Source organism: Ixodes scapularis, unplaced genomic scaffold, assembly GCF_016920785.2.
Source record: "Ixodes scapularis isolate PalLabHiFi unplaced genomic scaffold, ASM1692078v2 PGA_scaffold9__187_contigs__length_104089568, whole genome shotgun sequence".
Classification (NCBI taxonomy): domain Eukaryota; kingdom Metazoa; phylum Arthropoda; class Arachnida; order Ixodida; family Ixodidae; genus Ixodes; species Ixodes scapularis.
The window spans coordinates 88,839,521-88,863,388 of record NW_024609884.1 but is presented as its reverse complement, the minus strand read 5'-3'; the positions used below and the strand labels follow the sequence as shown (position 1 = coordinate 88,863,388).

Sequence of the window (23,868 nt, the reverse complement as noted above, 5' to 3'; positions counted from 1 at the left end):
TCAATGTTTCAAACCACTTAGGTCTACATAAATTTTCTGCATCTTTTTAGATATTGGCATTAGTGTTGATTTGAAACAAGTAGTTGGTGTATACTAAGGTTTTATGCCAAAAAACACAAGGGCAAAAGTGAAAGGACATGTATTGCCGCTCACTCTGTCCTTGTATTTTTTGGTATAAAACCTCAGTATGCATCAGAACCAACTAGCCGAACTTGCAGTCTTAATTTGGAGTAATCATTGTGCAATCCACTTTTACTTTTAGGTAAAAAAAAAAAAGCAAGGAATCCTCTTGCATAACATAGACGCAGCAGTGTAGAAAACTAAATTAAGTCTTGGAGCCGGCAGGCATCCAAGCATGTGCTCATCCAGTTTTTTTTTACAGCGAGGCTGTTAAGGGCTTGTTCCCCCACTATCGTGTCCGCGAACAAGCAGCGTGTTGACACAAAACTCGAGCCAGTACAGCTTTGCTGGTCTTCCATCTTCACCAGAGTGGAAAGACGGAATTTCTCTACGCGTCCTCCTAGAAGCCGTCCTCGAGGACGTCGTCTTCTTGGTGTCGTCCTTGAGGTCGTTCTAAGTCGCCCTAGACGTCGTCCGAGAGGTCATCCCCTAGGAGTCGTCCTTGAGGTCGTCCTAGACTTCGTCTTTAAGGTTGTCCAAGGAGTCGTCCTTGAGGTCACCCTAGACGTCCTCTAGGCATCGTCCTAGAAGTTGTCCTTGAGGTTATCCTAGATGTCGTCCTCTAGGCGGCATCTTAGAAGTTGTCCTTGAGGTCGTCCTAGACATCATAAAGATAACAGGTTCGCTAGTCCTCCATCTTCACGTGAAGTGGAAGGGCTCTACAATTTTTTTTTTCATCTGCAGGCTATTGCTAGGTGCTATGCATTGTCAGCCAAACAAGCTTCAAGGGAAGTGGGCCATCAACAACAGCCAGCAGCTTAGTCATCGTTCCCTTCGTGAAGAACACATCGTCCGTGTTCTTGCGACTACCACCCCCACTGCAAATGAGCTTACCCTGGACCGATATAAAAGGGCTGTTGCCAGTACTATTTTGGATCCCGGAGCTGACAGCATCCAAGTATGCACTCACCCAGTTTTTTTTGTCTGCAGGCTATTGCTGTGTCGGTGCTATGCATCGTCAGCCAAACAAGCTTCAAAGGAAATGGGCCATCAACAACCACAGCCAGCAGCTCGGTCATCACTCCCTTCGTAAAGGACACATCGTCACCAAGGATCGAACAAGAGGGGGCATTCTTTTGTGTTCCCGTGACTACTACCCCTAACCTATATAAGATGACTTGCCACTACTGCTCTGGGTCTCAGAGCCGGCAGGCATCCAAGCATGCGCTCACCCAGTGTTCTTTGTCTGCAAGTTAGTACAGTTCACACTAGCTGCCTTCCTATACTTCGTTTCACGATAACTTGGCAAACTGTGGAGGTACGGCCCATGCGACCCAATAAGAGCGTTGGAGCGAGGCACATGATAACACATCACTGGAGCGTCACTGTGCCAAGGAACCGGCTCTTGTCTGCTGGTCAAGAGCCGTCTGCTGCAAAACCAACCAACTTTGTATGAACGTCCACCGCTGCAACATTGCCGTCTGCTAGAGTTACAAGCTCTTCGGGAAAAGTTCATGAGACAACCATACGCTCCATTTCCCCGCAAATCTGTGGCGAGTGCTAATGCCAGGGCAATGTTTTGAGCGAAGCAGTCGGTTACATGGCTGCGATTACCAATGGCTACGGCTCTAATAGGAGAAAAAAAATCGGGAGCGGATAACGATGTGGAGTCACTTTTTTGGTTTAAATATAATTGAAACTCTTAAATTCGTGAATATTTATTCTTTGTTTTTAATATATTCTCGATAGAGATGGAATCACGCGAGTTGAATTGCCGTTAAAAGAGAAAGAAACCTAGAACTACTTTTTGTTGCGGACGGTGCTGTTGCTGTGGTGGTAACGAGGCCTCCGAGGACTCTGCGTGTGATCACGTGACTTTCTTCTACTTTAATCTGTATCAACTGAACAGACACCATTTCATGTGTTCATCATTCGAGTTTCTATAATTCTTTTAATGACCTTATTATTTCATTTTCTCTAGAACAATTTGTTTTAACACCAACAAGAAAAGGTTCTATTCTAAATTTATTATAGCCTAATAATCCCAGTTATTTCTAACGTAACAGTAATTCCAGGTATAGCGACTTCAGTGCGGTTATATGCGACTTATTGTTAAACCAGGTGAATAGGGTATAGAGTCCTTATCGTAAAATTATGTTGTACGATCAAGGAGGCTAGGAACGTATTTCCCCAGAACCTTAGTTATATCTTACTTATTTTGGGAAGTGTTCTAACAAATTGTGGGAAGTGTTCTAAAAAAAAAAGGAAAGAGCTCGCCATTTGCTACATACTAATATTGTGTGAATATTCAAAATATTGAATTCGAAGAATACGCTATTCGTTATTCGCTTCGAAATGAACTGCGATATTCATATTTTTCGAAGTGCTGATCGCGGTGGGTTAGCCCCGTTGAGCGTGCTTCTTATCGAGCACCGGCGCACTGCGGAAAAGCAACACCCGCGGATGAGAGCTTCACCAGAGCCGTATATGTAGAGTTCGGCCATTCGTTGGGAAGTATAGCAGACAAATGAGGAGGCGCCATTGGCCGAAAGCGGGCTGGGCGTGTTCCAGGGCGTCTTCAGAAATTCGAATGTGACCAACCAGAAGCCGGAATGAATGCCCTGGCGGTGGTTGCAAGAAACAAACCTGATAAGTGCATCGGAGTAACTCTTGGCGACTGAAAATATGGTACACGTGATGTTTCAATCATGCTCATCTTAAATGATGGTGGAAGAATGCGACTAGCGGAACAATCGACATAATCCTTACGCCGAGGGCCGGGAATTTGCCGTCCGAGCGGTAACACTGTGTCCGAGCAAAACAGAGTTCGAGCGGCGCATTCGTTTCTTACATCTTTCTGTATGATCATGATCGAAACATCACGTGCACCCTATTTTCAACCACAAAGAGCTACTACACTCTACTCTTACGCGCTTATTAAAACCACATACGAACATATACCTTTGATCAGAACTGTTTCTCGCTACCACCGCTAGGAGATTCTTTTCGGCTTCTGGTTGGTCAAAAGAGCATGCCCAGCCCTCTTTCCGAGTCTGGTGCACGCATAGAGTTATTACAATACACGCTAGAGGCTCAGGTGGCGCTAGTGTGCTGTTGCATTTTGAAGCAGACAGCAAGCAGTCAAAAATTGACTTGCGGTAATGCATTTCTATGGGAAAAAGCGAGTGCATTTTCTCTCTGCGCTCAATTATAAGAGCAAATATCACCAATCGTACTAGGCACATTGGAACATTTCTCAGTCACGCAGACAAAATAATTGGTCAGTTACAGCATTTTTATTTGAAATTCGTGGCATCAAAGTCAAATTTGGGGGTTTTACGTGCCAAACCTACGACGGGCATCTGGCACGCCCCAGCGGAGGACTGAGGATTAATTTCAACCACCTGGGGATCTTTTGACGTGCAACCGAAAGCTCGGTTACACGGCGCCTTCTCCGCAATAAGCCTCCGTCATATTGCGGGCACCTCGGTCGGGATTCAAACCCGCCACCTAGGGGATCCGTAGGCCGGCGCTCTCGCCTCAGAGCCACCGAGGCGGCTTAAAATTCGTGGCATGAAAAACTGTTAAAACCGCTTCGTACGTGTATTTATGTGCACTGTCGGACACTGTTAGCGCGAACAGGCGTCGACGCTTTCCAGCATGGGAGATATACGTGCCAAACGAACGAAGGACATGTGGAAAACCAAGAGAGACGGCAAGAACTACGCAGCAACACTGGATAAGTAACTCCTTGTGCACGCAGACGATCAAAATAAATTGAAAGCCACGTAATATAGTCCGATTTGCAATAAATAAGTACTGCTTTATTCTTCCTGCTCATGAATATGTGCGAAGATGCTTGTTCTGGGTTCAAATCATCACCCGCACGCTCCAAATCTTTGCAAATAGAGGGAGCCAGAGAGCAGGTGCCCGATAAAAAGTGCCAGACATAAGAATTAATAAAAAGACACACCTTTCTTAGCTCACATGCTTTATTTTTTTTGCGTTCGAATGTTTCTTTAACCGATCGTAAAGATGCATGAAGGAGTCATTTTCATCCAATGACAGGATGGGCATATTAGCAATATAAGCACCACCGAAATGCTAGCAAATCTTGCACACTCTACATTCTTTCGATGGTTAGTTTGCTTAGAATCGTCGCTTGTTTTCACATAGCTTCCTTGAAACAGAGGTTTGGGCTTGAAATAGAGCGAAGTTTAACATCGTTCAGTGGTAAAGATAAATGCTGTAACTAAAGCAATTACACTTTCACAATACCAATAAAGGTGCATACTATCCGGCACAACCGAAATGACAAAAGTTATTCATGTTATTTTCCGGCAAAGAGACAAAATTCATGCACGTTTTCCCATAGGAATACACAGGGAGGCTGGAAATGTACACTGCACACTGTCTGCTTCAATGTGCAACCGGAAGTCCCGTAGACACTAGCGCCAGCCGAGCCTCTAGCATTTATTGTAATAACTCTATGGGTGCACGCCCTGGCTCTGCCTGCGCCTCCCCATTGACCAAACTCTCTCTATACACGACTCTGAGCTTCTCGGGTGTTGCTTCTCCGCATTGCACCGGTGCTCGGTAAGAAGCGCGCTCAACGGGGTAAGCCGCCGCCAGAGCCGTAAATGTAGAAAGTTTGGCCATTCGTTGGGAAGTATAGGAGACAAATGAGGAGGTGCCATTGGCCGAAAGCGGGCTGGGCGTGTTCCAGGGCGTCTTCAGAAATTTGAATGTGACCAACCAGAAGCCGGAAATAATACCCTGGCGGTGGTCGCGAGAAACATACCTGATAACTGCAATGGAGTAACTCTCAATGGCTGAAAATACGGTACACGTGATGTTTCAATGACGTTAATCCAAAATGATGGTGGAAGAGTGCGACTAGCGGAACGATCAACATAATCCGTACGCCAAGCGCTGGGAATCTGCCATCCGAGCGATCACACTCTGTCCACGCAAAACAGATTTGCGCGGCGCATTCGGTTCTTGCATCTTTCTGCATGATCATGATCAAAACAACACGTGCACCCTATTTTCAACCACGAAGAGTTACTACACTTCACTCTTACGCGCTTATTAAAACCATATACGAACATAGACTTTTGATCAGAACTGTTTGCCGCTACCACCGCTAGGGGATTCTTTTCGGCTTCTGGTTGGTCAAGAGAGCATGCCAAGCCCTCTTTCCGACTCTGCCACAAGCCCCGACTCTGCCCGCGCCTCCCATTGACCAAACTCTTTACATATACGACTCTGCCTGCCGCGATCAGCACCTGGAAATGTATGAATATTGCAATGGCGTGCTTGGGAGAAAAGCACACTTTCAAGGCGGGATGATGCACGCGCGCGCCTGGTGTATTTCGAAAAGAAACTCTGTGAATGTTGATATCTACATTGCAGTAAAATTTTCTAAATTAAACTGTGGCCGCTGTGCAAGGGTTTATGGTGAGGCAGAGATGCCGTGACAACCTGTGTTCATCATGCTTTTTTTTTTTTTTTTCAAATTCGAGATTGAATGAAGAATATTTGCATAAGGCAATGTTTGCTTAATTTTTAAATAGGTTTAATTGTATGTCAAATCCCTCATTTACTTGCCATCCTAAGGCATCGGACGTTCTGAGGTCACAGTCCGTAAATATAGTGCGATTAAAATTGGCTTATAAATGGACAAGTGGAAGCTTGGCAACAACCTTAAAGAGTTTAGCAGGGTTTTCGTTTAAGCATGGTGCAAAAGTAGTGAAAGGCTTGGAGAAACTATTTAATATTCGAATAAAGAATATTTGCCCAAAACAACTATTTGCTGTGAACTCAAAATCTACTATTTGCACATTACTACTACGTACCATCAAAGACTTTCAAGGAAAATAATAAACCTAAACCGAGGATAATGCCCCTAGTTCGGAAACAAATAAAACCAAAACGTAGGGCTTAATAGAAGTATAGGAGAAATCCGTCAAGTATTTAAAACAAAAGCTGTGAGAAGTAACTGCAGACCTGGAAACAAATGTGCAGGTAAGCAACGAATTTTCCGTGAGTCTTTGAACGAGAAATTAATAAGCGATCCTAGAGGGTTCTGCAATTATGTAAAATCAAATAAAAAGGACACTTCTATTCCAGCTTTGTTATCTAGTGGTAATCTAATAAATAGTGACAGTGAAAAGGCAAAATGTTTTAATGCATACTTCAAGCCTGTTAAAATTAAAACTTGTTGTTGGCCTAGTTGGTTCATGATGCAGTATAGAGGTTTTTTGCGCGACACAGGGGACAATTACAAGCGAGTAGACACGGACAAGCGCAAACTTTCAACTACTTTATTCGTGCGCAATCGACCACAAACATCCAGAAAGAGCATGCGCAGCATGCTACACAGACGAAAAAAAAACCGAAAATAGATAGTGAAGTCATCCACCAAGACACATTCCACGATAGTCATTATCGAACCAGCAACCCGGTTAAAAACTGCACTTCACTTTCAAACAAAGAAACCGAGGTATCGCTAACACAGTCATGGTTAGCGATACCTCGCTAACCATGACTGTGTTGGAAGCTTTTTATATAAAGAAGGACCATGACTGTGTTAGCGATACCTCGGTTTCTTTGTTTGAAAGTGAAGTGCAGTTTTTATCCGGGTTGCTGGTTCGATAATGATTATCGTGGAATGTGTCTTGGTGGATGACTTTACTATCTATTTTCGATTTTTTTTTCGTCTGTGTAGCAAGCTGCGCATGCTCTTTCTGGATGTTCGTGGTCGATTGCGCACAAATATAGTTGAAAGTTTGCGCTTGTCCGTGTCTACTCGCTTGTAATTGTCCCCTGTGTCGCGCAAAAAACCTCTATACTTCAAGTCTGTGTTTGCATCTTCTGCTATCAGCAGTGATTCTTCTGTTTCTGCTCATATGATAGGATGGGTTATGCCAGAGGTGGTGGTTGGAGTAGATGGAATTGTGGCCCTGCTTTCAGATATTGATAATTTCAAAGCCTATGGACCAGATGGGCTTTCGCCGGTAAGTTTTCACAACTGTAAAGAAGAAATTGCACACTACTTCAGTGTCATGTTTACCAAATGATTAGAAACTGGTGTAGTTTGGAGTGACTGGGAAAGGGCTAATGTAATCCGATCTTTAAGTCTGGATCACGAAATCTAGTCGAAAATTACCGTCCAGTGTCACTAACCTAAACCGCTTGTAAGCTTTTCGAACATATGTATAATATATAGCTCAATGTTCTATTTCTTGGAATCTTGCGGTTTTTTTACTCCTTCCCAACTCGGCTTCTGTCGAGCTATTCGCGCGTTGCCTAGCTAGACAAATTTATACCCATTTTATTTCTAATGCTATAGACAACAAAAAATGTGTAGATTGTTTATTTTTTTTTTACTCCTGTAAGGCTTTTGATACCGTGCCCCACTCTCTTCTGACACACCATTATATAAAGGGTTCTCTCCGCAATAAAATTTTAGCTGTGTTTGAGACTTTCTCTTTCTCTTCTCTTGGTGTCAACTTTAGCATTTCCTCGGTCTCGGGTTGCTTTAAAATGTTCAGTATACACCAGCTCACTTACACTCTTACATACTGTTCGTCACTTTTGAACATTCACTTCTGACACCCTCCAGCAAAACAAGTTGCCAGCTTACAGTCAAACCCGACTATATAGAATTATCCCTTATATCGAAAATTTTTTTATGCACAGTAATGTTAGCGATAATATATAGCAAGAACTACAGTTACATTGAACAAAAATAAGAGCCGCTACCGATATATCAAACTGCCAAGAGCGCCATTTTGCTCTGCAAGCTGGCTTTTCCCCAATACGAGCGGCCGCATTGGGGGAAAGCATACCTGCCAACTCTTCCGAACCTTCGTAAAATGTACAAATTGGGACTAATTTTACGATTTTATGGATCTTTCTTCAAAACTTGCGGAAAAAAACTCTATAAAAAAAAAAAAAGAAATTAAGGCAAAAATGCTAAAAAGGTGCTGTTGGCGGTACCTTGCACCGCCACAAGAGGGCGATAGGTACTGTCCGTGGCAGAGTCGTGGTTTTACTATCCGTCCATCCGATGGTCACGGATCCAAAACCAATCCAAAGCCTTTGTTCGTGTATTCGGCGGAGAACGTTGGTTCGGCCAGTTTTGAGGCGAGAAGTGCAGCGTCTATGTTTGTAGCACGCGTAATCGTAGCATTCCCCTAGTCGCGGTGGCTTTGCGGCGCAATGGCGAACTCCAAACCTCAAAAGAGGTTCTTTCAGGTGTTCCTGAAGTCCTACATGTCGGAATTCCCGTGCTTCGTGCCGTCCAAAAAGGGAGAGAAGTTTGGATTCTGTAGCACGTGAACGTGTGATGTAAGCGTTTCGCTCGGTGGCAAGGCCGACATTAAGCTGCACATCGCTTCGCATAAGCACCCCCCCCCCCCCCCCCCCCTTTGCGGAAGTTTTATGAATTTGAAAGTCCACAGATTAGCAGGTATGGGAAAGCCAGCGTGCAGAGCACGCTGGCTTTTCTTCCGGACGGCCGCGTCGATGCCCGGAAGAAAAAAAAAAAAACTTTTGCGGAGGGAGCGGGTGCTCCGTGCTCCCTCTCACCGCTCCATTTGCAGAAGAGAATATTATTTTTTCGTCCGGGCGGTTGCATCAACTGCCCGGAATAAAAAACAAAAGCCAGCTTGCTCTGCTAGTTGGCTTTCCCTAAACACAGCCGCCTGCCTTAAGGGAAAGCCAACTTGTTCGGACGTGCTCCGTGCTCTCGGCATAGTTCGGCGCTAATGCGCGAATATAGAAGGCAGCAGCCTCAGCATTTTGGAGTCCGTCTATAGCGTAGAAACATATCGTTATCGCGGATGCAATGAAGAAAAAGCAGCAGAAGGTGCAAGACGGTTTCATTGTGTAATATGTCAGCAGAAAGTGGATTTTTGAGTCAAATTCACTAAAACTTTTATATAGAATTACCTGCTATATCGAACTGGTAGAAATCTTTTTTACGAGTTTGATATAAACGGGTTTGATTGTACCAGCCTCTGCCTCATTTTCAATAAGGCTGCAAACTCGCGCCACAAATCAAAGGCTCGTAGCCTCCACACCAAATGAGGGATGCATAAGACTTGATAGACGTTTAATGAAAAAAAAAAACGTCCGCAGGTACAGAGAGGGTATACAACATGGCACGCAAGCCCATCCCATAGCAAGTGTTGTACAACACCGCTGAGTATAGAGAATGGTGCCATTAAATGGTTTTCTAAACACCTCTACACAGAGGCAGCACATGTGGGGAAGAAAAAAAAAAGCTCCAGAGGGGATTGTACAGTGCAGGAGATGGGCCCCTTAGTAGGCGTCTTCTTTGAGGCGGCCCCCGTCTCCTTCAGACACAAAACGCTTGCGGCCCCTGAAAGAAAAAAAGGCAATTTTTCAGCAAACAGCTACCACTGCCCCACCTGGGCAACACCTAGTGCCGAGACAAAGCCACAAAAGCTAACCATGCTTGTACCCCCTCCCCCCCCCCCCCCCCCCACCCCCCCCACCCCCCCCCCCACCCCCCCCCCCACCCCCCCCCACCCCCCCCCCCCACCCCCCCCCCCCCAGGCAGTACAAACACTCAATCTGGTCATTTGTTGCCATCTGCCATCTCAGACAAGCTCCACTACTTCCATTCGTCTCGGAAATTGGGGCCTAAACATTTCCAGTCAATCCCTAGTTTGAAACACAGCTGCTTTAGAAACTGAACAATATGTACGGAGTGCAGCACTATTAACCCCAACAAGCAATTGCCGGTTTCCCCAGTTTTACCCTACAACTGACAGGCTTCCATCAAAACTGCTACGGCCGACTTCCACGATACAAGCAATAGTTCCAATTATTTGAACTTAGAATTAAAACATGCCCAAAAAGTCTAGCTTTTTTTTTATGTGAAAATGAGTATGCTAGTGTGGTGGAAGGTAATTAGGGTAAATAGTAACCTAAGCAGTAACATTTTGTGCCACAAATATCCTTTTGAAGTAAAATGCAAGAAAGTGACAATGTGTTTGCGCAAACTTACTGCGCAGTGTACACCGCAACATAAGTGTTGCAAGGAGTTCACTGCACCACTACACAAATGTGTTGTCCTATTTCTTGGACTATTCCCTCATCAATAAGCATTGGGCGTATTTAATGCCTCGTTCACTACATTTCATACAAAAGAACTGTCTAGGTTTTGTGGCTTTGAAGAATATAGACACAGCCAGGGTGGAGAGTTGTGACCTCCAGGGAATATGCCCGTGACCGCTCCATACCGGCAGTGCTATGGAGAGACAGTCGTGGTGCATAAGGCCACCATGGCCACCGCTTCCTCGGAGGAAATTCTTTGTTCCATGGGCAATACCACAAATATTTGTCCATGTTTGTAGTTTGCACTGCACCGCCACAGAAAGTGAAGCTTTGACTAACATGGACGACGTAAAAACAGCAAGGCTACCCGAGCCTGGCAGGCTCGGGTAGCCTTGTGGCAGGGTAAGTGGGACTCCTCCACAACAAGATAGTACATCAAAATGCAGACTAGTGGCAGTGGGAAAAAGATGATGGGGGACATACCTAGTTGGCATGGTCTTGGCTATCTCCGGAGACAAAAAGCCGGATTCTGTACACTTTGTCACAAACTTTTCGAGTACCGTGTAGGCGGCCGGCACGTCAATGCAGATGTCGGGCATCTCTTGGAAGACCCGGTCAAATCCCTGCGTTGCAGAAAACAACCAAGGAGGCCAGGAGTGCTTTCTCTTTGCCTTTGCCAGAGGATTTCTATCAGCTGTTTACTCTTACACAGCCAAAAGCCCATGCTAGTCAGATACGGAATTGTAACTAAATTTTTTATAAAACTGTCACTGCCATTCTGCAATTTTTACTACTAGTAATGGTAGCGGTGTGCGGTCGTCTAATCACCTTAAGTTGGCAGTCATACTGCATTGTCTGAATACCTACAGTTGTGAGAAGTATGTTACAATGAACTGTGCACTGATCTCACATGGGGAGTAAAAGCTTTGCATCAAATTTAGTTTGTTTCTTCCCATTAGCACTAAAGGGCAAAATTTAGCAGGCTTTACATAACACCAGCATCAGTTTTGATAGCCAGCTTTTCCACCTCTGCTAAGCCCTCTGCAATGAAGACGCTGCTACTGCGCATGTGCACTGGTTCAGGATCTCGTAGCGGGTTGCAGAGAGCATTGCAGAAACAATGTACAAAAACTCCCCATAGTCAACGAAACAGTGGCGTGCAGTGCCAATTTAGGGTTCCATTTGCACTATCGACAGATTTCCTGGAAGACTCCGAGATCTGTGTTTTTGTTAGATAACATGCCTTGCGACAACCATTGTATTTACACTGAAACTTCCTTACGGCTAAAAATGTATCCGACTAAAAAGTATCGCAACCTCGGAAATAATGTGTGCAATCCAGAGTATAGACAAAAGAAAAAGAAAGTCAACAATTTGCAATACGGCACGATCTGGCTTGTCAACAGAACGCACTTTGCGTAGGCTCTCGAACTTTGCGGCTCTGCGAGTGGCGGCATATTGCGGTAATAAAACCAAAACCAAAATGCCTTAAAAAAAGTGGGGAAAACAAGCCACAGCGCGAGCAAGCAGTGAGCAATAAAGAAAATGCCTCCCGGCTTCTTGATCTCTGCCACTCACCGCATGCAGAGAGAACTGCTGCGCGGTGCGCATTCGTCGCGTCTGTTTATTTTGTGTTTCTTCTCCGCCCCCGCCCTTGTGAGGTGTTGCGTTTCTTGTCGGATGTTCGTCACGAGGAGCACAGTGCATCCATTCTGAAGTTCAGTTACCCCCCCTGCGATGCCTATTCCTTTTCCCAAGAGCAATTGAATGCTGCCTTCCAGTACAACCTTGCCATAGCTAACTGCATCGGTCTTGATGGGTATGTATTCAATGTATTGAATTATTAGAAAACTCTAATACTAGGAATTCGAAAGTCAAATAGAATTATTCGGGCAATCATTATTCTATTCGAATTCGAAACTCAAATATTCACACACCTCTAATTATTAGTCACACGTGCCAAAAATTAAATTAAATTTTTTTAGGAAAATTGGTAACTTGAGGTTGTCCCTCCTTAATTTTTTGCTAATGGAAACTGTGCAAAACCAAAAACTAATTTTAAAAATATCTGGCAGAAATACCCCTTTCTCCATCTGCACTTGTGGACGAGTGGTTGAACGCATTGCATTGTACTCCGACAATGGAAGAAAAAAAAAAAAAAAAATGGGTACGAATTTTCTTTTAGGTAACCAAGTTGCCTTATTTCACAATTCACAAGCAAACAATTTGATAGGCACCCTAAAAAGACGGTCATTGGTGCCAGACAAGGAATTACCGTTCCTGCCAGCAAACACTCGGTATGCGATTTAGTCCGAACGGTTGGTCCTCCCGCCTCGGCGGTCCTTGAAGCACACCATCAGCTTGGAAACTTTGATCCCGACAGAACCACACACGAGGCCCGCCAACGGACGCAACATTCATGGTGCCAAAGCTCAAATATGCATCCCCCAAACTGGAGCCGTTCATGGCGCAAAATACCCAGCAAGACCTCTCACTTCTGCGAGATTTGAGATTCCTAAAATACAGCTAGTAGCACCAGTCATACGCATCACACTGCACCCCGAGGCAGAAGCAGTGCAGCGGCACTTACCCGCTTCATCTGTTCCGGCGTTACTATGACACTCTCGTCGAGAGTTCTGAGCAGTTTGCAAATCAATTCCATGGCCATGTCACCCATGTCTTCGATCACCATGACCACCGCCTGCAGAGAATTTCTTTTTCATTGTACATACTGCTGCTAGTCTACCGTAGAACGCGACAGAAACAAGATTGCTTAGCTTGCTATCTGTCAAGTTGCAAGAGAACATACAAAAGAACTCCCTTTTGGAAGTGGAAATACCGTGTTACTTCACACTCCTAAAGTACTTGGCATCTGTGAAAATAACTCGCATTTACATGGGGCCAGGGAAAGAAAGATGAAACGAAATATACAGGGTGTCTGGAATCAAGCAGCTCGCTGTGTTTATTCTTTCAGTAAAATGTAAATCCACCAACTAAACTTAGTTGCCATAAAATGGGCTGAAAATATTGGTGCTTGCGTGTAATGCAACCTTTTATCGAAATGGTATTTTGACAGGTAATTTACACTAATGAAATTTCAAGGCGTAGCTCCATTCTCCCGACAAATTAGATTATGTTTCACCTTTTTGACAGCGGGCTCCAAAGCAGATGACTGAGTCACCCATCGCACACCCAGAAGAAAAGACTGGTGCTTTCAGGTTCGGGCAACAAATTACAAGATGGTGCCACAAGCCTGACCCTCAAGCAACTCTGTCGTCTGCGACAGAGCTTGCCATTAAAATTGTCAAAGATGCTTCTATTTTGCACAGAAACAAAGAAAATAGGCCTCTAATGAAAATGCCAGCTTATTGTGTGCACCTGCCTCATTTTACAGAGTTCCTCGATTGCAGACACCGTATATACAGAACGTTTCACCAAGCATCAATCAAAATTTTCATGCAAAAACTATGCATCACAACGAAATGAGATTGGTACTGTATTAGTCACTGTCCAGGGGTGGACTTGGGAGATAAAAAACATTTAGGATAATTCAGTTTTTAATTAGATTTCTATAATTAACTTTTTACATACAGTTTTTGTTAGAAACTGGCTAGGAATCGTCGAAAACCACTCAATTTTAGACAGCTTTGGTGTGTGTGCATCACTTGTCTAGGCCTGGGCCCCAAACGATTTGCATGCACCTGCGGTTTTTCCCTCCCTCACCATCCACACTTTTGCTTCGCCAGCCTTGTAGCACAAGCGGTTAACTTTAGCACACCACCATGCTCCCAATGCGTTTCAAGCCCCCTGAAATATACCGATTACAGTCCACTCTTCAGAATTCAAAGTAGCAGCTTTATTCAGACTTTCCATTAGTTCGAAGCAGGGGGCGGTCCCGGCAATTACATATATGAGTAGAGCCCTGCAGGTCCGCAAATTACCCGCGGATCATTCGCAGATATCGGAAGTAAACTGGCGGATGCGGATAAAAATTAATCGGATTTGGCGGATTGCGAATCAGATGCCAGGGGCTGCGGATCGGATGCAGATATCAGCAGGTACGGATCTACATTTTTGCCAAGTCGGCCCATAAACGTGTGCGACCGCACAGTGTAGAGGGAATAAACAAGTGATACTACGAGTGCATCATCAAATGTATTGCGGGAGCAAACTACCCTCTTAGGTAAAAGGTGGCAACCGGGAAGAAAATTGTTCCTTACATCAAGAAATATTTGACTCTCACCAAAGATTGCTTTAGAATATTCTATGTCGCCAAAAACGCTGTCCCTAGAAAAGCTGAATGCAGGAGCATCAGTCGTCCTGGGACAGCATGTTCTTGTTTGGCGGGGAAAGAGTGAAAAACATTTTTTGGGCCAAGAAAACCCAAAATGTACAAGCCAAAAAAAAAAAGTAGAAGCCTGCAAGTGGCTTGTTCACCTACAAGTAGATCGAGCAGACTGAATTCAATCCTCTGGAGTGGTGGAACTTGAGCCAGCACGAGTTTCTACACTTCATTCTTGTAGCGCAGTTCGTGCATGTCACCCCAGCATCAAGAGCACCAACAGAGAGAGACTTCTCATTAACAGGCATTAATTTAAGAAAGGCAAACTAGTCTGAATCCGTTCATGCTTCATGTTGACGGTATTCTGTTTCTTCTACACAGCAACCTCGACAAGTGAAACATTGCGTGTGTTTTCTTTTTCTCAACAGTTGGCAGAATTATTATTATTTTTTTTTTAAGTATATGATTTTGAGCATGCAGTTGAGGGTTAGTGTTTAAACCTGAAACCGAGATGTGCTGCCATTATTGAATATCGAGACCAGTGGTTTACTCGCGCCTTACTGCATATACACGAGTACTTTGCTGCGGTGAGTGCCTATTCTCTCCCACTTTTTTATTGTTTGGCCTAAAAAAAAATGCCACAATGTTATTAGTCTGTCCTTTGTTAATTTCCATGTTTATAAAATATGTGTGTGCTTAAAGTGGGCTTTACATAGCAAAAAAAATAAAAATTAAAATTTCCATTTTTTTTTTAGCGCATCTTCGGGACAGAGTGTCAGTGTCACAAACTCCCAAGACTATCTCATGCAATCATCTTTCCAGCGATGCGAAGTGTCTCTGAAGGGATGATCGCTTATTTCATAAATACGATAAAAAGACTTTTATCATATTCTGACACAAAGAGTTCTTTGAAGAAAGGAAAGCAAACGGCTATACCATCCAGATGCTTTTTTAAAAATTTGTATTCATGTTTGATTTTGATTTTATGATGTAAAATGAATGCGCGATTGAGGGTCGGATGCAATTTCGAATTTTGCGGATGCGATTCGGATGCGGATACAAAGTCTGCGGATGTGGATCAGATGCGGATGATCCCGCTGTTATCCGTGCAGGGCTCTACATACAAGTCTATAGGAAAATATCTGTGGTAATTCCAAGTTTAACGTTTGGGACTGGTTATGGGAGGGCACGCCCTAGAGAGGCCGTGCCTTCCCATATGGCCACCAGGGCTTGATTTGAGGCCTTACCTAGTCCTACAAGATGTTTTGTACATCGAATACATGATGTCAAGGGGCCGAGAGCCGCTGACGCAGAAACTTCTTGTGGCACTACGGAGTACAATTGTGTTTTCTTTGGTGAAGAAACTGCTCAAGGTACCCTAAAAAAGGTTCGTGATTTCTAGAGCATGGTTAATACTGCACGTTTTCATTAGTGGAATACTGCATGTCTTCGTTAGCGTAGGCAAGCAAAAATTACTTTCTCCCGATGAATACTGAATAAAATTTAAAAAAAAAACTGTCCAGAGTTTTTTCTAGTTTCAAGCGTTTTGCTGTCCCCGTGAGCTTCGAATTATCGAGAGTCGACTATACAGTGGTTCTCAACGACGCTCAGCATGTTTCTATTTGGAACCGTATGTTTAGTTTTAATAATAAGAAAGTTAATAATGGAAAAACGAGTTACCTGAGAGTCAGGCTTGGCAGACAACAGATGGGAGAATAACCATCATGAGCACTAGCTTAATGATTCACATCTGCTACTTAACTTTTTTAATTAATGGCTCCATGGGTCATTTTTAGGAGTGTGAGAATATTCAAGATTTCGAATATGAATAAAATATTTGTTATTCGATTCGTGTTCAATTCTAGAATCGCATATTCGGGCAATGTATGAATATTCGGGCAAATAGCGAATAATCCGTGTGCGGGACATGCCCTGAACATTCAGAGCTTCCCTAAAAGCAGTGTTTAATCGCCGAAAATTGCGGCTATTGAAGCTTCTTTTTATAAACCATAGCCGTCACCCCCGATTCTAACACGCAGGCAGATTTAGCTCACAGATATTCAAGAAGTAAAGTGCTGCCCCTTCTACCGCGCAAGTAAAATAATGAAGGTTGAACAGATACCTCATGCAGATTTTATGAAATGCACGCCAACACAAAAATAAATACAGTGCACTAGCCGGTGTTCGACAACGATTCTTCAATCTTCACAGAGGTAATCCTTGCTTTTGTCTAAAACCTTTTAGGTGCCGCACTTCTTGCGCTTGAACGACTGTGCGACCATTGCCTCTGGGAGGGTCATCTTCGAAACAATTTGCAAGCTTGTCGGGTCGCTAGGATTGCAAGGCCCCGCAGTGCTGCTCAGTTGTCATCTTTTCCCGCCAGCATAATAGCCTTTCGTTTAAATAAAGCCTCCTAGTGGAATCTCTTTTGGTTTTATATCTTAAAAGGACACACCCCCCAAAAATTTTTTTTATTTTTTTTGCCAGGCGATTTATTTTGGTGTCGGAAGACTACATAATATTTTTGCAACACAGCCACGTATATTTTTATTAAATCCAAAAAACGCAACTGCTCGAAATCGAAACTGAAACCCGTGCACAAAGGTTGGAGAAGTGGAGAGGAGGAGAGAGAGTGGCAGGAGTCACGTGGCCACACCTGACCGTACATTTTTTTTTTTTGTGCGCAGCAGACGACATGCGTGGCGGGTACTGTTTGCCGTGCAATTCCTTTTCAGTTATGTTTGTTCCGCTCGCTGTTCTGTACTTCAAGATGAATTGTTTTAAACATTGAGAAGTTGGAGATGAGTAGTGAGTGCCCGTGGTGAATTTCCGTGATTGGCTCTGAAAAGAATACCTCCAAGATGTTGTGAAGAGCTGCCTCACATATCCTACGTCCAAAAAAGTGGCATTGTGCGGCAGAGTCTGCACAAGTTTCCGAAAGACCAACGGGATTGGGACCAATGGCTGGCTGCAATTCCTATTTAATTCAGCAACGTTTCATCCACATTTTTTTTTTTTTTTCAGTGACAATTGTAAAAAAGTAAATGTAAATATCGCAAAATGTTTGGAGAAAAAAAAATGGTACGCCCACATTGGGGATTGAACCCAGTCCCGCTGCATGTGAAGCGGACATCTTTCCACTGAGCTACTGGGGAAACTCTATTGTTAGTAATAATGCAGCCGGTCAACTGTAGGTTGGAAAGTTTGCTACCGATTTTCCTTCAGCAAAAGGACTCCTGGCTCGAAGTCGGGCAGCACTACGCATTGGCCACATTCGCACCTAGTAAAGAAATCGTAAGCGTGCATATTCAACTCGAAGTACGCACTTCGTGCTTGACGTTTGCGCGATATGTCTTCAACCACGAGAAGGGAGCGACGGCTCGACGACGTCTTCGTGCAAATTGGCTTGGTGGTCGGGCATGTCGTATGGGATGAATACCAATTCTTTTGATCGGGCCCAAATTTCTCTTTCAAAGGCAGGCAGGATTCACCGGTACCGCGAACGACAGTTCTGAAGTAGAGGTCCCACGCCTGTTGTCTGCTGCCATCGCAATCCCCGCGAGTCCCATCATACGCGAAACGACGCCATGTTGAGGATTATGCAGTGAACGCACAGAATGCTTCCGGTTCTCTGTGCAGCTTTTTTTTTTCAATCAACCTATTTACAGCTTTTAGAAGCCACAAAAGATGGGTTTCATATATATATATATATATATATTTTTTTTTAATATTGTTTGTTTTGAATGACCCAAGACTTTGATTAAATTTGGTGGTTGTGTCTAAACATTAGAAAATGGCCCGTGACCATGGAAAAGAGTGAGCGCGACTCGAACCGGCCAGTTCTTGATCGGCGGTTTTCATGTGGAAAGAAACCGAATTTCAAGCCGCAAATTCTGTTCTGTGTAGTTGGGCTCTCATATGTCACGTACAACTAAAAACATTGATGATCATAAATACCCTGTCAGTGTCCTTTTAAGGGGGGGACACAATACCAAAACAAAACAAAAATTCTGCAAAAAAACTTAATTTTGAAAAATGCCATATTAACACTCACCAACAGCTAGAGTGTATTCCCAGAAAGGGTGATTAGTTTAAACTGCATAGCTAATTTTTTATAAATTATTTTAGACCCACCGATGCTAAAGAAAAGGTAGGGGTTGAAGCACTTTGAATCCATTTTTCGACGTTCCACTTTTTGGCATAAATTTCACTATAATTAAAATAAGAGCACTGACTTGACACAACAGAAAAACCCATTTCATTAGACGTTTCGCGTCCCATGCGGAAGGCATCTGCAGTAGTTACAAAGCAAATGCAAGGTTCCAACTCAAGGCAACGCTATTTATCAGGGATGTCCGTATAAGCTTCGTGGAGAGGGCCGCGGTTTTTGTTACACACAAATGTGTCCCTGTGGACAAGTCGGTGCTCTTATTTTAATTATGATGTCTCCCAGCTTTTGGAGTATTTTTGCATAAATTTCACTAGGAAAACTATCATTTTCCTATTAAACAATAGAGAATTATTCTTAGGTGGTTTTCTGGAATAGAATTTTGTTAGGTGGTTTTCTGGAATAGAATTTTGTTAGGAACATTCCTGGCTGGTTAGTGTTTCTACTTTAACATTCTTCTACGCTAAAAAAAACTACACTTCTAAAAGAGCGCATACATGAAATTTTTAATTTTTTAAAATTCTTATGGAGTTAACTTTATAAAAAAAACAATGCAATATAGCAAAATAACTAGCTGGGTATGTGCTACGGGCATTCCTATGACTATATTACACATCAAAATTACAAATTTTTAATTTATTTGAAAATGATAGCTTTTCTAGGCGAACAGAGTGACTTCCATATTGTAACATTAATAACAAGTTTCAGAATCGACATAGGACAATGAAATTTGGCAGGGATGGTCTTGCCAATCATATAAAATTCCATTGCAAATTTGATTGAAATCGAGCAAGCGGTACAGAAGTTGACTTTTCTGGGTAGAGTCCCCCCTGAAAACAGAAGACACGAGTCCGCAGACGCAAGAGAATGTGCGTGATAAGGACAGCAAAATGGCATATGTAAACAAACGGTCACGATGGTGATGGGGTTAGCCACCTTATACGCGTGTCCAGCTCGTTGCTCGCCCTCCCGCGGCGGAAACGGGAAGCGCTCTAGCAGTTCCGTCGTGCCCGCTGTTCAGCGGGCACGACGGAACAGCTCGCGAAATGTCATTTTCCAAAGCAAACAACACTCTTCACTGTCCCAATATAGTGCTGCAGCCGGTATGGGATTGTACCTTACTAGAGAGTTTTAGTATTGCCCATAGAAGCAAACACAAGCGGTGTGCGTTTGCGTTAAAGTTGCGTGCTCCACGTTGTGCATGCGCGTCATCGGCATGCGCCAATCCAAGACCGCAATTTTTGGCTCCACGCACGCGCAGTGTGGAACACGCAAAGCTAACGCAAACATACAACGCAATGCTAAAACTCACAACTGTATCATCGGCTTCCAACGCCAACGAAACGTGCTGCAGTGCGCAGACGTGCAAGCAGATAGGCGTTCCTTCGAACTGGAAAGGCTGAGATTGGAAAAACGACTGAGCGTAAAATTGAAAGTAACTAAATGTTACAAAAAAATTGTTAATTAAAACAAATTTTTTTTTTCTTTATGGCATTTGGTTTGGAAGGATATTGGCGGCAACTTTGGACGTTCTGCCGATTGTCAAAAGTCGCAACTTTGATAGCAAAATATACTTTACCCACAATTAATATAATTTTACAGATTTCTCACAGGTAAAATGTTTTCATTGATTTCAAACTATTTTAATTTTATTACTTGGTAATTAAAATGCTGCAATGGGCACCAGCGATGATAATTAGCACACTTTCGATTGTCATATTTGTTTGCACGTTTGAAATTAGATCATAAGCAACAAATTATATTAAAGCTTAAAAAATTACATATTAAAATATCTGAATTTTAGTATTACTATTATTGTGGCAATGTATGCCCCCAATTAGCACCAAGATCACGAAAATACGCCATTTAACCATAATAGTCTTTCCAGAAAGGTATAATTTTGTTTTCTTTTTAGCATATGAACAACTCCGACATCGTTATCAAGATAGACAAACAGTCGAACACTGGATGCAATATAAAGTCCTATAAGTCACGCGTTGCTATAAAAAACGCTCACACACACTACAGCTCTCTGACTCGGAATCAGTCTTTCGGTTGCAGTGAGAACAGCGTTTATTCATTTATACATTTTGTGGAGATATTGTAAAAATTGGAATTATTCTCTCAAGGCCCGTTCAAAATCTTGCGACCGAGTACAACCGAGAGAGACGAGATCTGTTAAAACTTCTTAAAATTTCTTAGGACGAGGGAACACACTAGCATTCTAGCGCCATCTATGCGCTGACCCTGGAACTGCATTTCACAAGAGATAAGGTTCTGCGGGATTTTCGAGGTCAAATGTGCGTAATACCTATAAGAATGGCTCGTTTATAACGTAGACAAAAGTTTTTCGAGCCAAGAAAGAAAGGATAATGCGCGAGAGAAATAGAAAATATGCCGGACCGCCAAGTTTCCACTGCTACTCAACAGATGGCGCCAGTGTGTCCTCTGGTTGTAAGAGGTTTTAAGGAACCCAGTTTTAAAGGGCGCCTGCAATGACTTTTTTTACTAATTTTTAATTTCACCGAACCTGAGCGCACTGAACGTAGTAACTCAGTGAAACTTTTCTTTTCTCGAAATTCCCTTTATTTAAAAAGTTAGAGGCAAATTAAAATTACAAAAACAAGCAAAAAATAACTTCCCTCATGACATCCTTGGTTGCTTGAGAGTGGCCGTGAACTAGAGGAGGGGTAGTGAGCTTATCGAGTGCTCACGGCTGCCGCACTCCGTGTCGACGGCGCGAGAGGGCGCCACTAAAGCATGTTCTGGATTAGGGAGGCTGTAGTGAGGGTGGGCGCAACTCAAAACCTGGAGAGCGTTTGCAATTTAATGGCGGCGCCTGAGGGAGAGGATTTGAGAAAGGATATGTGCCAACGTTGCCTACACGAGTGCAGACGCCCGCTCTCTTGCAACTCTGTTGCTCCATGCGCCTTTCCTCCTCTAGCCTCCCATTGCAAGCAACGAGCGCCTTGGCGCAGCCTCTCTCGCTTCCTTCTCGCTCCGAGAATTGCAAACGTCGAGAGGCGAAAGCAGGGTTGCCAGACAAGCAGCAACGTCCAAGATTGCGAAATTTACCATTTTTCGCGTTAGAAAAATACTTAGCCTATCGGAACAAAACTGGTGGCTATGGAAAGGTAATCAATTATACCTTGTGTAAATTATTCAAGCACCTTGATGGGCTCTTATGACCTGAGTTAGAAAAGAAAACGACCCTTTGCCCCATAGACTCCCAGCAAAATTTAGCAATTAAATGGCGTCCATGTACCGTGATCCCCGATCTAGCAGTTGCACCCACCCTCACCTGAGCCTCCCTATTCTGGATAGGTTGTATGCAGTGGGCAGCCAGAGCGGCTCTCATTTCATTTGCTGTGCAATTAAATACTAATTCGGCATGACACTTCATTGGCCACAAACGACAGCAAACATGGGGTAAAGATCAATTCAGAATGGGAGCTACTTTGCGCTGCCATACCGCGAAACAGCAAACCGCAAGACAAAGCTTCTCGCCGAAGGCCTTTGGAACGCTCGGAGCCGGTCGGATCCTCCTGCCCAAACGACCGCAGCACGGCCGCGTACATCCGGGACCTTTCCGTGTCGGAGCCTGATCCCACTACTCCTTTCTAGTATGCGCCGCCGTTTCCACCGTTTGGTGGCGGGTATGTCGACGGGTCATTTCTTGTTTCCGTACTTCATAAACTGTATTCATTTCTTTTTTGATCTAAAATACTGAACAAAAACTACTTTTATAAATCATTGAAACGGTTCGCGCCACTTATATTTTGTATTTCGACTAAAAAGAAACTTTTAGCGGCTCTGACCAGTAGTAAGCCCAGGACCAAAGACTTTACATTTTGCGCGCTTTCGGTACCGCGGGTCGTCCGGTTAAAATATGACGCACTGAAATTTAGTTACTCTCTCCGTGCCCGCTGGCTTGCCCGAACACCAAGAGACGTGGAAACTGCAAAAAAGGTGGATGCTTAAATATGATTGCAGGGCCCCTTTAAGAGGTCGTAAGAGTGTGAACGGGCCTCCATTCTTGGACTGGGAATAATGCTAAACCAATTAATCATCTAAATACCCAAAAACCCATTAAAAAGGCCCGCAGTTCATTATTTCCCAATACAATTATCTGAACGAGAAAAGGCTGCGAGAACGCAAAAATATCAGTTCTGATTTTTTCGACAACTACAATATGAACCTAAAGCGAACATGCATGTCACAAAATGAAGTTTCTGCGAACAACCTAACTTAATATTTACCATATGGGACAGATCTTGAGTTATGAAAGAATCCGAAATTAAGACCTAAAAAATTTTGGGGTTTTACGTGCCAAACCTACGACGGGCATCTGGCACGCCCCAGCGGAGGACTGAGGATTAATTTCGACCACCTGATGATCTTTAGACGTGCAACCGAAAGCTCGGTTACACGGCGCCTTCAAATTAAGACCTATATCGAGAAATTAAATCTAAAATAGAGGCTAGTTTCGGTTTCGCTCCAGAATTAAAAATCGTATCCTTGCGTAAATATTACGCTAAACACCATTCTTGTTTTCAGGGTAAAGAGGTGAGCTAAGCTCATAACACCCTAGCTTCCTCGTATTAATACAAATAAATTGTGTCGCTCAGTGAAGCCAGCACACTAGACAGGCTCCCCAACAGCGGCACGCATCTCTGACCCTCACTATAACCGCCATTTTGGAAAATGAGTGGCGCTACCTATAGTTAGTTGGAGTCTTGAATACCGAGTATTGCTTTTCTGTTGGCTTTCGGTTTCGATTGCAACGCGCATGTGTTTCTGGACACTGATTTTAGCGGAAAAAAAAAAAAAAAGTGAGCGTTAGATACGCGCAAACACGGTATTTATTAGCTCGCAAAAAAGGAGCAGTTTTGAGTTTTGCTTTGCCAAGCCTATTGCGAGTCACTTTTCAACTACCCACCTCAAAAAGGGAGTGCTTATGTACTGAACATGTAGAACAATAAATTTTCTTGCATAATAATTTGGAATAATTGCATTAGCAGTGATGTGATTGGCCTAAGCCATTTTGGAGCACCTTTTGGAGCAGCCAAAACAGTGTTTTGGAGCAGCAAATGTGGCTTTTGGAGCAGCCAAAACAGTGTTTCGGAGCAGAAAAAGTGACTTTTGGAGGAGATATTGTTAGAAAAATAAATAGTTGTTTTAAGTGCTAAACAAACGAAGGACACTT

The 23,868-nt window shown here is 43.5% G+C and overlaps 1 protein-coding gene across 2 annotated transcripts in view; it reads right to left on the bottom strand.

Annotated features, from left to right (window-relative positions):
- Positions 1 to 9,224: 9,224 nt before the first annotated feature.
- LOC8052458 (programmed cell death protein 4) overlaps positions 9,225 to 23,868 on the bottom strand; it is a 37,554-nt gene continuing 22,910 nt past the window's right edge. For both annotated transcript variants that reach the window (XM_029989120.4, XM_040499049.2), the window contains 3 exons: positions 12,803 to 12,913; positions 10,696 to 10,835; positions 9,225 to 9,511 (listed from right to left, as the gene is read on the bottom strand). In XM_029989120.4, coding sequence (XP_029844980.1) covers positions 9,451 to 9,511; positions 10,696 to 10,835; positions 12,803 to 12,913 — 312 coding nt within the window. In that variant the 3' untranslated portion in view covers positions 9,225 to 9,450. The remainder of the gene's footprint in view (positions 9,512 to 10,695; positions 10,836 to 12,802; positions 12,914 to 23,868) is intronic.